Here is a 14,537-nt window from a genome sequence, read left to right on the forward strand (position 1 = left end):
TATTTTATTTTAATTCATACATAACACTAATGAAGCTTAGCATTTAAAAAGTTTATTTATAATTTATATATTACACATAATATAATATGAAAGTATGAATATATATATGTGTATATATATATATATTTTCTGATGAAAGGGTTGAATTTAAACTGAAAAGTAGCTATTAGATGGCAAAGATGCCCAAGGAAGAAATATTTATCTGCCATCACCAACCCACCAGGTCAGTACCCTGGAGATCTTTAATGACCTAAAGTGCAAAGTAATGGTTAATAATAGAAAACTAGACAGAGAAATAGGATTCATCTAACTATGAAATCGGACATGACCCATTGATTATTAAGACTGGTGACTAAGAAGTTATTATCTAATTAGGTTATTTTGGTACTAGAAACATTGTTTACATTACCAAAAACAGTGCTATCTTTCTGGGTCTCCAGGGGGCAAAGTTACCATTAAAAAGCACACATATGTCTGGCATTTTAAATTTGACATTTCTGAATAATAGAGGAACCATTTATTCAGCTTAATTTTGTGCTCATAGTTTTAGTCTTCTAAACTGTGCTGTATTAATTAGAACTATTAGAAATATTCTTTCTGTGGGCTGCCCAATAAGGTAGCCACTAGGTACATGTAGCTGTTTACATTTAATTAAAATTAAATGAAATTAAAAACTGTGTCTCTGTTACACAAGCCTCGCTGCAACTACTCAATAGCTATGTATTAATAGTGGCCATCTTATTGAACAGCACAGTCTATCCAACACTGCTGCAAAAAGTTCTATTGGATTAGAAAAACTTCCATTGGGTGGCGCTGTTTGAGAAGCAAGAATGAAGGCAGGGAGCTGGCGTTTAGCTGATGGCTGACTCGCTGCACCGAACTAAACTGAATCTGCTCTACACCTGCAAAGGGACACACTGAGAAACACGTTGAAGATGGCTGTGGTATACCTTTTAAGCGTGACCTGCTTCAAATTTACCTAAATCAAGAAAGGTCTGTGTTAATCTGTCTTAGCTAATTAAGAGTCATTTGAAATATTTTTTCTTTTTCTTTTGAATTTTATGGTACTGTATCTATGTATATTAGTATTCATGCTATTTGCTATGAAAACTTTAGGACCTAAGATTTGAAGCTACATAACGGTGCTTCCTCTTCCAGAAAATACTATGCACTTGTCCTTTTAGGAAAAAAAAAAAAAAACTTTAATTTTCTTTGGTAATTTTAAAAGTAAAGTGGTCATGGTAAAAGAAATTAAACATATATATAATTATAAAAAATTAAGTCAATTATTATCATTCTACCCAGAGATAATCACAGTTAATATTTTGATGAATATCCTTCTAGGCTTTATTGTATGCATCTCTCTATATAAGTAAATTTACAACAATGGGGCTATATTATTTTGTTTTATAATCTGAATGTCAGTGAAACTATACCCAATGTCTTTTTATATTAGTATATATTTATTATCTCTACTGGTTGCATAGTACCATACTGTGGATGTACTATTATTTATATGTACAATACAGTCTTTCTTGTATTGATAATTATTATAAACAACAATAAGAATAATATCTTTGCTTATATTTTAAGTGCTTTGGACTATGGGTCAAAGAGTATACTGCTATTAACATAATAAATACAAAATTTCTCTATCTCAGGAATACAACTAAATTTTAGAAGGTTGACGCTTTTGCAACTCTTTTGAACTATATAAAGCTTTCAAAAAGGAACTAAAAACTATAGAACTTGTTATTTAAAAAATCAAAACTTTCACTATTTGACATACCTAATTTAAATAATTAAAATTATAAGAGAAAACAGGTGATTTCTTAATATCTCTTTCATGAAAACTTCAAGTGTGTTTAGAGAAGAAAAACAGCAGTTTAGTAAAACAGTTAAGAGGTGACTTTAGAACCACACTGATCTTTGAATACCAGTTCTAGCTGTGTGATCTTGGGTAATTTAAGATGTCCCTCAGTTTCCTCATCTGTAAAATGGGGAAACAATATACCTAGCTCACAGGAGTTTTGTGATGAATATATCTTGTAGCTATAATATCCCAGTATGTTGTTTGATTGTGTAATATTTCCCTTTCTATGAGGAATACAGGACATGCATTTACATATTAAACTTGAAAATGAATGAAAACATTCCCCCATTTCTTCTTTCCTTTGGGATGTATTTCCTCTTAGATATCCCAGGGTTATCAACTCTAATATGGAACCTACTGGCTGATAATCCAAGCATCTAAATTATAACTTGCCATAGAGCTCACTCCACAAAGCAAGCTGTATGTCTTAAAAGGGTCAAATACTGTTGTAATGAAATTTTCTATATTACTACCAACATACCAATGATCTAAGCAATATCTAATAATATCCTCATAATAATTTTTCATAGCAAAGTATGGTAATAATTACATAAATATTCCTAAATATTTTTACTGAAATGACTTCTGAAAATGCTCAAAAACTGCCAGAAAAAAAATAGAATTTAGACATTTAAATGTGGATTAAAAAACTGATCTAAATTCTTAAAGCAAGAACCAGATCTGTTTCCTTTGGTTTCATGAAATGCTGTACCTTACTGGATCATGAAATGCTGTACCTTACTGGATCATGAAATGAAACACATGCCTTTTCCTTTGTACATAAATGAGATTTTAAAATCATTGACATTGGTCACAGCTTCCATATAAAATAATCTTAATAAACAGGTTTGTAAGATCAAGTCAGTAGTCTCAGGAACCTCTCTGAGTTCTCAGTTTAAAATAACAAAGCAAAAAGCCAAGTAAGACTCCTTTCTTCCAGGAACTCCTACAATCCTATTCTTCATAGAGAATACATACACCCCTCTTCCAGGGATCTTTTTTCCCCCTACTGCATTATAATGTCTAAATGTAAATGACTTTCTATTCTTGACATCTTAAACATATTCTTGGTAACACATTATTACAACTTTCTAGGGAAAAAAGAGAGCAACCAGCATGCTGAAAGAGTGATGCTTTGTTCATATTTTGGCCACAGGTTTGCTTAAGAAATAGCACACGCTTCAGAAATGGAAGAATGTATCTGCCTCCTATTTGGTGGGGTTCAGAGATAAGATGACTGACTAAATAAACATGGGGGACTGGAATTTCCTTGGAGGCATTCTGGAGGAGGTTCACATCCACTCCACCATGATTGGAAAGATATGGCTCACCATCCTGTTCATATTTCGAATGCTTGTTCTGGGTGTAGCAGCTGAAGATGTCTGGAATGATGAGCAGTCTGGCTTCATCTGTAATACAGAACAACCTGGCTGCAGAAATGTATGCTATGATCAGGCCTTCCCTATCTCCCTCATTAGATACTGGGTTTTGCAGGTGATATTTGTGTCTTCACCATCCCTGGTCTACATGGGCCATGCTTTGTACCGACTGAGAGTTCTGGAGAAGCAGAGGCAGATGAAGAAGGCGCAACTGAGAGGTGAACTGGAGGAGGCAGAGCTTGAAACGCCTGGGGATCGGAGGCGACTGGAGGAAGAACTGTGTCAGCTGGAGCAAAGGAAAGTAAATAAAGTTCCACTCAGAGGAACCTTACTTTGCACTTACGTGATACACATTTTCACTCGCTCTGTGGTTGAAGTTGGGTTCATGATTGGACAGTATCTTTTATATGGATTTCACTTAGAGCCTCTATTTAAATGCCATGGCCACCCATGTCCAAATACAATTGATTGTTTTGTCTCTAGACCCACAGAAAAGACGATATTCCTATTATTCATGCAATCCATAGCGACTGTTTCACTTTTCTTAAATGTTTTAGAAATTTTCCATCTAGGTTTTAAAAAGATTAAAAGAGGGCTTTGGGGACAATATAAATTGAAGGATGAACATAATGAATTTTGTACGTCAAAACAAAACCTTGCCAAATATCAAAACACATCTGCAAACTCACTGAAACGACTCTCTTCTGCACCTGATTATAGTCTGTTAGTGGACAAGGAAACACACACAGCAGCGTATCCTAGTTTAAATCCCTCTGCATTTCAGACAGATCCTGATAACCATATTGGAAATGATGACAAAGGCATTTTAGATGAGCAGGAAACTCTGCTTTCTGAGATGTGCACATTTAGTACGGCTGGTGGTCATCTTCAAAATATCAGCTCAAGTAATAAAGAAGACACTCAAAAACTATCTGGAAAAGAAGTTAATGGTAACCAGTTGAGGGGGAAAAGAGAAATTGATGGCAAAGACAGCAAAAGAAATCATTACTTTAAAGGTCACTGTTCTAGTCCAGGTGACGCTATAGAGCTTAACAACCATATGGGACAGTCACCACAAACAGCTTTCTCTCTGCCAGCTAACTGCACCTGGAAACCGAAGTGGCCTCGTGCTACCCGGGGTCCCTCTGCAGAAAATGAAAACCAGGCATTACCTCCTAAAGGTAACCTCAAGGGCCAGCTCAGGGAGAGCACAACCAGAACCCTTCCTCCTTCACAGGGAGACTTTCAACCACTTGACGTTCCAGACACTCCTGATTCTTCCGGAGGGCTGTCCTTTCAATCCAAGTTGGTCAGAACCTGCAGTAACCCTACTGCTTGTACTCCAAATCATTTAGTGTCACTGACAAACAACCTCATTGGAAGGCGGGCTCCCACAGACCTTAAGATCTGAACATCCGTTGGCGTTTAGACATTCTACATATTACATTATCACAGAAGTAGTCTAGTGATGGTGGAGCACAGAAAAAATAGATAGGGCAGCTCTAAAGACCAGCTGTTTAGAAAAACGACTACAAACCCATTTTAAAAAGGGAAAATGGCTCTAGTTCTGAACTGGGAAGGATTAGTTTCAAGTTTAAAGACACAGAGTTACCAAATCAGGATTACTTTTCTGTGGGTTCCCTTCAGAAAAACACTGATTCTGGGAAAATCTATGTCAGAATTGAAGCTAAATGGAACCAGGTTTTTCCTTGAAGGGAAAAACAGCCTGCGGAGATTGTTCTTGATCTATGTAATTCCCTTTTTCAATTATTGATCTTATTTCTGGACACTGATTGAACTTTGTTTGCGTTTGGTTCTTAGTTTCCTTATGGACTGCAACCCGGTGTGTCCTGGATATAATCATCATGTTGCTTCTAGTAAATAAAATCCTAAAAAGATGTCGCTTTCTTTTACCAGTTTATAGCATTGTGGGTCAGTGCCAGGGTCCGAGTCTTGGCTCTACTACACTGGCCATCTAACCATTACAGTTTACTAACAGTGTCTACCTTACAGGGATGGTGTGAGGATTAAAATAAGAAACAGGTGTTTAACGCGCTGCCAGGCATACAGTAAGCGCTCAAAAGTGCTAGCTATTATTATTACATTACTGCTCACCCTCTGGAGACCCACATCAAGTCGGCCACAAAATAAGGAGACTCCAAACGTCAGAGCCGGAGCCCAAACAGACGATTCTAAGCAGTCTTCCAGCCACTGGAAATTCAAGGGCTGCCTTCGACGGTCGTGCGCCCTCTTTCAAGCCGAGATTCCACAAACCAGTAGGCGCCGGCTGCCGCGGCTTCTGAGGTCCCAGTTGAGACGGGTCCGCCCACTCTCGGCGTCTGGAGTGAGTCCTCGCGCGCCAGGGCTCCGCAGGCCCCGCCCCCTGGCGCCACGCCCGTCTTTGGCCCCACCTGGACACTCGCCCCGAGTTACCAAAACCTAGCCTCCTACTAAGCAACCGAATCTTGGCGAGGACCGGAAGAGGAAGGAGAGGCGAGGCTTCGCTAACGAGACGGGCGGGTGCACGCAGCCTCCCTCGGCTCATCTCGCTATGGGGCATTCAGAGCGTCCTGGTCGCCATGAAAACAGGCCACACCCCGGCGACCCCGGCGATCCCGGCCCGGGGATCCCAAGTGCGCAGGCGCCCGGGCCCTTCCGCGCATGAGCAGTGCTGCTCAGAGCCCGCCAGCCACGGTCTCCGGCGCCAGCTACGCCGCTGCCGCTGTCACTATGGCCCATTACAAAGTGAGGGGGGCGCGGCGTGGCTTGGGGCGTGCGGGCGGTAGCCAGCCGCTGGTCGGCTCGGGTGGGAGTGGGGGCGTGCGCGTAGGTTTGGGGGCCTTGAGGTAGTGAGGCGGAGGCGGCGTTGCCGGACTCCCAGCGCCTTCTTCCTGCTCTGGCCCCCGGGCTTCGGCCACTGACCCGCCGTGTCTCCTCAGGCCGCCGACTCGAAGCGCGAGCAGTTCCGGAGGTACTTGGAGAAGTCGGGGGTGCTGGACACGCTGACCAAGGGTGAGCATGGGCCAAGAGAGGGTTCCTCATGCCGTCGTCGTGTTGCTCGGCGCTGTGCCGCGAACGGGCCGTGGTGTGGGGCAAGAGGGGAACAGGAGGGACCCACCCCGGGTCCAGCGAGCTGGGCCTCGGGGGTCAGCGGGGACCGGCGCACGCCTGGCTGCCGGACGCTGCCCGGGTCGGGTAGCCTCACCCTTCCCGTGGTGAGTAAAAACTCTTGCAGCTGTTGCAAAGTCCCTCCAGCTTCCGTTGCTCTGCCTCTAGCCGCCGCAGTGAGCATGTTGCTAGAGACCTTGGGAGAGCCCAACTCCTCTCTCCTGACAAATTTTTCCGAGCCCTCCAAATCCTTTAGAAACATTTCCCCTCGAACAAAGGACAAATGGGAAAACGACCAGATTTGAAAGCAGTTTATAAAGTAGCTTAAGTGAACCTAATCTCTGAAATAGCTCTTTGGATGTGGCTTTTCAACTGAACCCCATTTTGTAGTCTATGTCAATTCCTACTTTGTGCAGATTTCATAAAGTAGAATTACAGTTTAAATAACGTGAGGACACATCAAAATGGTTATGTTGTTTTCACTTTTTAAAATGTAAGTCTTTACACTGTATTTCTTAATCTGGAGTTCAAGATCTAAGTAGATGAGTAACGTGATTGACACTGGAAGGTTCCAAGAGCTAGTGTGAGTACTGCTTATTTCATCAGCTAGGCAGTAAGGCGAATGCTGTTATCTATCACTCAGCTCACTGGCTGGGCCTTTCAAGGGTGTGGAACAGAAGAGCTGGCAGGGATGATGATTTGGGTTCATTTGAGAAGTGTAGTTAAGTATCTGGAAATACTTTCGTACCTGCTCTTTGTCAGAAGCAAAACTTTGAAAACTCTGGGAGAACAACAACTCTGGGTCTTAGCAGAAAGCAGGGCTTTTAATTCTCAAGCCTGGGTTGGTCATTTTGAATTGCTACCTACCTTAGGTTCAATTTTCTATCTCTTTGCAAATTTCAGTAAACATTAAGGTAGTGTGAAAGCACTGTGCTGTCATCCTGAAAAGTATCACACCATTGGAATTTCATGGACCTCCCGCTCCCCTCAAAAAACTCCACAAGCACATTTCTTCGATTTATTTAACCATTTTATTCAGGTGTCTGTTAAGGCACTGAGGATACAACAGTGGGCGGGGCGGGGGGTGGGGGTGGGTCGGGCGAGAAAGGCCCCTAATCTAAATGAACATATCCTAGTTGAGGAAGACAGATAATAAATACATAGTGTCAACCAGTGGTAAGTGTTGTGAAAAGAACTTTGCTGATAGAGTGATGGGTGTGGCATTTTACCTAGGGTGGTAGGGGAAGGCCTCTTAAGAAAGTAACCTTTGAACAAAGACCTGAAAGAAGTGTGCTGTTGAGTTTCAGGAAGTGTAAGGAAGCCAGAGTGGCTGGATGGAGTGAATGAAACATAAATTGGTAAAGGGCAGAGAAGTGACCATTGTGGGAGGTAAATGAAGATATGAAGCCTTGTGGCCATACTTGGATTTTCCTTCATGAGAAACGAACCCTTGGAGGCTTCTTTTCCCTGGCTGACATCTACTGGTATTCCCCCTCAACCTGCCTGGGTTTCCAGTTTCCTAAGTAACATCAGACAACAGAGTATCTACTGATACGATGATCTATTTAACATTTGATTTTGTGTACTTCACACAGATTTAACATATAATTTTTATCCAGCTCATTTCCAAGAGGATTTGAAACTGCTTCTAACATTAAAACACTATAAGGATGGCTAAACATAAGTTATTTGGAAGAAAAGCCATTTTATTTTGAGCACTATATCAACCTCTAAAAATCCTGGCTGCTAAGACAAAAAGGGAAACACTGGGTATACAGTTCTTGTCTGTTTAAAACAAAGTATATTTCATCTATAGAAAAACACAGGAAACTTGACATTTACATTATGTTCTGTAATTATCAACCTTAACCTTGTAAGTACCACTGACAGAAATTAAGAAGCTAAAAGAAAGGGTAGGAGAAAAAGAGGAAGAATGGGTAAGAGTATTTATGTCTTATAAAATCAGAATTTGGTAGGGATCAGTGGGAATTAAGGGAAGAAGAAACATATGGTTGAGTATATAGTTTGAAGAAAAAGTAAGTAGAGGAATAAAGTGTCTTGTAACACTGAAAGAAGAGGGAAGGCGAGGAGAGGGTAGTGGTGACATAAATATGCCAATTTCTCAAAAAATAGTGCTGTAAATATGTTTAAAAGTATAACTATCAGAACTTAATGTAAGTTGTTTGTAGTAGTTGGCCATTTGATTTCTTTTTTCATGCTGTCTAAATTATTTTGATGTTATTAAAACTAAAATAGAAAAAAGAGCAAAGCATGTTAAGTTGGTTTACAAGAGTTCTTAACTTGGGGCCTAGATATGCATGTCTTTTGTATGTAGTTACAGCTTTTGGTCTTTGATCAGATTTTTCAGAATTTTGTACACAAAAGCCTAACCACTGATTTAGAGAGATTTTTATCTGAGAAGGATCCTAGAAGAAATGTGTTCAATATAAGATGGAAAAGCTAGTGCTGACATGAATTACTGGATATGAAACCACTAAAGTATGTATTTTAATTTGAGCACATTGATTACTGGTAGTTTTTGGTTGGTGGTTATTTAGCATGTATTATGTGAAACTTCTTTCTTGAAGAATATTTTGGATTCAAAGCTTCTTTTTTCCAACAATTAACCACAGCCTTATTGAGTCTGTAAAAGATTTTTCTCAAATGTATCTACCTTGTTTTCATCTCTCTTTTACTCTAGTACAGGTCACTTCTCTTTTTTTTTTTTTGGTGGTGGTGGGGGATGCCCCTTGGCATGCAGGATTTTAGTTCTCTGACCAAGGATTGGGCCCATGCCCCCTGTAGTGAAAGCTTGGAGTCCTAACCACTGGACAGCCAGGGAGTTCCCAGGTCACTCTCTTTTTAAACTAGCATGTGGTTGTTGTTTAGTTGCTGAGTTGTGTCTGAGACGCCTTTGACCCCATGAACTGTAGCCCGCCAGGCTCCTCTGTCCATGGGATTTTCCAGGCAAGAATGCTGCTGCTGCTGCTAAGTCACTACTGGTTGCCATTTCCTTTTCTAGGGGATCTTCCCCACACAGGTATTAAACCCCATCTCCATTAACAGGCAGATTCTTTACCACTGAGCCATAATTGCTCTTCCTGCAATTTAAATCCTTGTCCCACTTGTTAGCCTACTTGACTCCACAGAGGAGTCAAGGGTGATCCCATCACTCTCCTGCTTAAAACTGTTTTAATTATATGCCATTTTGCTTTTAGGATCAAGGCCCGACTAAACTTGCAGGATCCTCCAATCTCCTCCCTAACCAGCTTCCTTTCAGTTCACAACTCCATCTAGCCACACTTGAATTTTCAGTTCCTGAATACATTGTTCTTTTGCCCTTGCCTTCCCTTTTTGTCTGAAACCTTCATTGCCAAGGTCTTAGGTCTTATTTCCCTTCCTTGGTGCCCTGCGCTGAGTTAGGTGTTCTTCCAGTGTGCTCCCATTACCCATTACTTGATACTCTTCTGCACTAGACTGTAAATACATTGAGAACAGGGACCTTGTCTGTCTTGTTCACCATGGTATGTCCTAGCAATGTGTTTGGTGTATAATAGATGCTTAATATTTACTGAGTTATGGCATATAATTTCGGCCATTTTAAGACTTTAATTTTTTTTTGCTTTTTGCTTTGCAGTATTGGTAGCCTTATATGAAGAACCAGAGAAACCTAATAGTGCTTTGGAGTATCCTTTTCATTTTTCAAGTCAGAAAAAGGCTTTTATTCTATTGAAAAAGTTAGAGTATTTGGATTTTGATCTCTGGGTAAATATTGGTGGTAGGGTTGGGGTGACTCTCATCAGAGTTATTTCAATAGAGGGTTATTTCATTAGTTTTAATGAGCTCAAGTAAATCCTTAACTTTGATATTAGTTTTTTAAAGCATCACTTAGGAGCTGCTACTCCAGAAAATCCAGAAATAGAGCTGCTTCGCCTAGAATTGGCAGAAATGAAAGAGAAATATGAAGCTATTGTAGAAGAAAATAAAAAACTGAAAACAAAGGTAAAATTTTTGAAAGTATTCATGTTAAAAATAATTTCACCTTTAATGATTGTATGATCAGAACCTCACTAAAATGAACAGTAGAGGAGGGAGGAGGGTGAATATCAATCTCAACTCAGTTAACTGCAAGGAGAAGCTGATACCCTGTCTAGAAAACCACAAGCAAATTGTAAACAGGATGAGCAAAGTGTGGTCAAGAAGAGGTTCTTGGGAACCTTCATCAACAAAAAGATGAAAATACCGGTTTGTGAGTAAATGGAAATTTCTGGGAGTCTTAGGCAGTTAAGTAGGTCATTACGGGGCCACTGCTTTGCGAATGGCCCCCCTTAAGACTGGGCAGTGCACGATCTGTATAGTTACGTGGTGGCCCTGAAATGTGTTAACTGTAAACTTGTTTGCACTTAACCTCTGTACATTTGTTTGCACTTAATTTTGTCTAGTGCTGAAGTTTTTTTCTTTGTTTAAACTCCTATGAGAATTTTCATAAACTTTTGTCAACTAAGCCTTTGAGGTTTTACCGCATTCTGAATCACATAATGCATTTCACATGACTCCAGGCATTTCTTATAATGTGTTTTTATCTTCTCAACAACTCGGTGAGATAAATGACACAGGTGAGGAAACTAAAGCACAGTTAAGTCTAGCTTCTCAAATCTGACAGCTAATTGGAACAACTCATATCTTAGTGTTCTTGCAGTAAACCACAGTTCGGCATAAGAGATCATTCAGTATCTTAAATTATCCAAGATTCCAGTGTATAAATGCTAGATAACTTTTTTGACACCTTTTAAAGTCAAAGACATTAGCTGCTTTTTCATTAACTGGCTAGATTAATATATGTCACACGATTATTTTTTTTTATACTTTCTAGAAGAAAGTTTTCAGTAAACTTATGGTGGAGAGGAAGAAAGTACCTTTACTATATAAGCCACAGCATCTTTGGGAAGATACGGATTATTGCATAGATGTTTGTGCAGTGCAGTGATGAATGGGAATTAAATTTTACTTTCCCAGTAATTTTTAAGGTTTATACAAAAAAAAACTTTCACTAGGTTTGATTGTATTAAATATTTAAAAAATCACTGGTTTAAAAAGGCTAGGATTTTATAAACTGATTCAGTCATTGAACAAAGTAGTTGACTCGTTTTGTTACTGTTAAAAGTTTTTTTTTTAACCCAATTTAGAATAAAATTCACCTAAACGCCTCTGTCTTTGCCCCCATAGCTTGCTCAGTATGAACCACCTCAGGAGGAGAAACGTGCTGAATAGGATTCTTCTCAGTTGAAAAGACACTGAAAAAAATGGTTTTGTATGACTCGAATAGTTTGTACAGTATATAATCTTTTCTGAACAGATGCTATAGCACTCTTTTAAATATGTTAAATTCACCTATCACACGTTAACTGTTATAAACACATATACTTAGAATCACCAATAAAAACTCAGTATAACTTTCTTTGGGTCTTAAAAAAGCAGGAGAATCAAAAGTGAATCCTGGAAAGAAAAAAAAATATATATAAACACAGCCATCAAATTCATTACCTTAAAAGACATTCTATCAGTCTGACTAGGAATGATGGTACTGGTTGTATTTTAGCCAAGGAAGTTTAGTACAGAGCTATTCCTTGGTTTAGCTCAGGATTATGAGCACAGGTACAGTCATTCTTTAAAATGAAGATGACACTGTTGTTTTATATTCTCTGTAGGCAGCTGGAGAGATCTGTGTGATACACGATGCTATTTCATGGGGGTCTCATGAATCTTCTGCTCTTGTTTATATTAGCTGGAACGAATGACTCTTTGCCACCACTTTGCCTTAGATAACTGTGTGTGCCAGTGTGAACTCTGACACCACCTTTCCTTCTATGCAATCATGCCCTATCTGATAATGTTGCCTTGCTTTACTGTGCTTCCCTGGGTCCCAGTTGCACATTGACCTTTCTGTGTTGTTTTTCAATTTCCTGTAATAGCAGTTACCCTGATTGTAATTTATATAAACTTAAAGAGGATCACACTGTTCCCCTGCCTTACTTAGTTGCTTAGCGGAACACAGAACAGAGGCAATATAAAATTCTGGGTTCACGCACAAGCCTGGATGACAAGGGGAATGAGCCATATATTGTGGAAAATTATAGTTCGTGGGTATAATTATATAGTGCTTTTTTCCCTCAAAGTATTTTTCTAGCTTTGAATTCATTTTATCTTCATTATCCCTGTGAAGTAGGTAGGCAAGTGTGAGGGGAGGTGGGGTGCTGAATCTTTAGGCCAAAGACTGATATGAATACCAATTATTTACCAATTGTAGAACCTTGGACACATTAGTTAATTGCTCCAAGATTCACTTTCCTCACCTGTTAAATGAAAATATCTGTGCTGCCTACCTCACAGGGTTGTTGTGAGGGTCAAATGGAATGTATGTGAAAGATTTGTAAATGGTAAAGCACCATATTCTTGTTTATTAGTCCTTTTTCCTTTCTTGGAGACCTACAGTCAGATGTTTTTGTGTTACTCTTCACTTACTTTCCTTATTGATTGACTAACATTATTAAGAAGTAGCCCTATTTCATGTTTTTTGTCCCCAGTGTTACAGAAATGTCCCTATTTTTTGGTCAAAACACACAGAGAAAACAATACAATGAAAGCTGGTTTTTAACTAGCAGAAGCCTCAGCACCTGCTGGAAGCTGTGACCAAGCCAATTATAAGGGCATCTTAATCAGTCACATTGGCAGGGATGTGGCAGTGGTCTGTCTCTTCCAGTCCCAGGTTGGTTTTTGTAGGGGAATCAGATGTGGCCCCCGACTCCAGTACTCTTGCCTGGAAAATCCCAGGGACGGGGGAGCCTGGTGGGCTGCCGTCTCTGGGGTCGCACAGAGTCGGACATGACTGAGGCGAGTTAGCAGCAGCAGCAGATATGGCTGGAAGAACATTTACTTGAATTGGTTTATCTTTTACCAGTTTGAGTGCCTCCTACAGGGACAGCAGTGGCTGAGTATTATAAAGATGAATGACTTGAAGTTAACCATAAGACATGTATATAATCACAATGTGGGATAGGATGTGCTAAGAACGATAAATGATAATAAAACATGGCCTCATGGGGGGGTTTTGGAAGAGAAGGAGACATGGCTTCTTTAAGCAGTTGGTGTGATAGTCCCTTTGTGGACAGGCAAGTAGAAATTTTTTCTGGCAGCTAGCACTTATTTTTTTCCCCAATAAGACTGGTATTAATATTTATGTAAATCAGGTGATTGTCTCCTGTACCATCCTTTTGAAAAATGGCAACCTGTGAGTTGGATAATCAGACTTTCGTGGGGAACTGACATGCTTACACTGCTGTATCAGTCAGTGCTATGTAAGAATTCAGGGTGAGCCTGGCCTCTGCAGGTCCTCTTCAATGTTTCTATCAAGGATCTGGATGAAGACAGTATACATGATGCTCAATGGAGTAAAAAAAAAAAAGGATCCGATCTGTTCAGTTCCTGCTGTTGCAGCTGCCTTATCTGTAAAATGTAGATTTCATATCTTGCCTATCTCACAAGGTGTTATAAGGATTAAATTAAATATAATGGATGTAAAAAGTACCTTGCAAACTGTAAAGGACTACATATGGGTCAGATGGTAGTAATGCTAATTCTTTATTTGCCACAGAGTTGGAAGGGCTGGTTGGTAGACGATACTGAGATGAGCTTGAAAATGATTCACAACTTGGGAGTGCCTAAACTTCACGGCCTAAATGAAAAAGTTGAAATATCAAGTCTTACATTGAGGTTAAAAATGCAGCTGTACAAACTTAGGGATTGCTGACAAAGTACTGGTTCCAGTGACTGTTAGTGTGAACCACTTACAGTCTGTATATTTTTAAAAAAAATTCCATTCTGGAAAGCACTAATACAAATACTGTCCAGGTGCTAAACAATCACCCTGAAGGCTCTAATGGTCCTTATTGTGTTGTAGGTGTCAGACATTTGATGGATGTTGACAAGCTCAATTGCATATAAATGTGGAGAGTACATTTGAAACCACAAAGCTGTATTGTCCAACATGGTGGCTGCTAGCCACATCTGGCAAGTAAAATAAAAAATTCAGTTCCTGAGTCACACTAGCAGCGATTTAAGTGCTCAATCCACACTGGCTACTATGTTGAGCAGTATAGATGTGGAACATTTCTGTCATC

General features: G+C 39.8%; 2 protein-coding genes across 2 annotated transcripts; both read left to right on the plus strand.

Moving 5' to 3' along the window:
* The first annotated feature begins 3,103 nt into the window (after nucleotides 1-3,103).
* Nucleotides 3,104-4,684, plus strand: GJA9 (gap junction protein alpha 9). The gene has a single exon (XM_040231655.1). The coding sequence runs from the start codon at nucleotides 3,125-3,127 to the stop codon at nucleotides 4,661-4,663; it is 1,539 nt and encodes a 512-aa protein (XP_040087589.1). The 5' UTR covers nucleotides 3,104-3,124; the 3' UTR covers nucleotides 4,664-4,684.
* Nucleotides 4,685-4,743: 59 nt separating this feature from the next.
* LOC120856414 (MYC binding protein) lies at nucleotides 4,744-12,823 on the plus strand. The gene is made up of 5 exons (XM_040231695.1): nucleotides 4,744-5,997; nucleotides 6,192-6,264; nucleotides 9,998-10,046; nucleotides 10,233-10,362; nucleotides 11,587-12,823. Exons 1-5 carry the CDS (start codon nucleotides 5,914-5,916, stop codon nucleotides 11,629-11,631), a joined length of 381 nt encoding a protein of 126 aa, XP_040087629.1. The 5' UTR covers nucleotides 4,744-5,913; the 3' UTR covers nucleotides 11,632-12,823.
* Nucleotides 12,824-14,537: the final 1,714 nt, after the last annotated feature.

This window comes from Oryx dammah, unplaced genomic scaffold (assembly GCF_014754425.2).
Source record: "Oryx dammah isolate SB20612 unplaced genomic scaffold, SCBI_Odam_1.1 HiC_scaffold_28, whole genome shotgun sequence".
Classification (NCBI taxonomy): Eukaryota; Metazoa; Chordata; class Mammalia; order Artiodactyla; family Bovidae; genus Oryx; species Oryx dammah.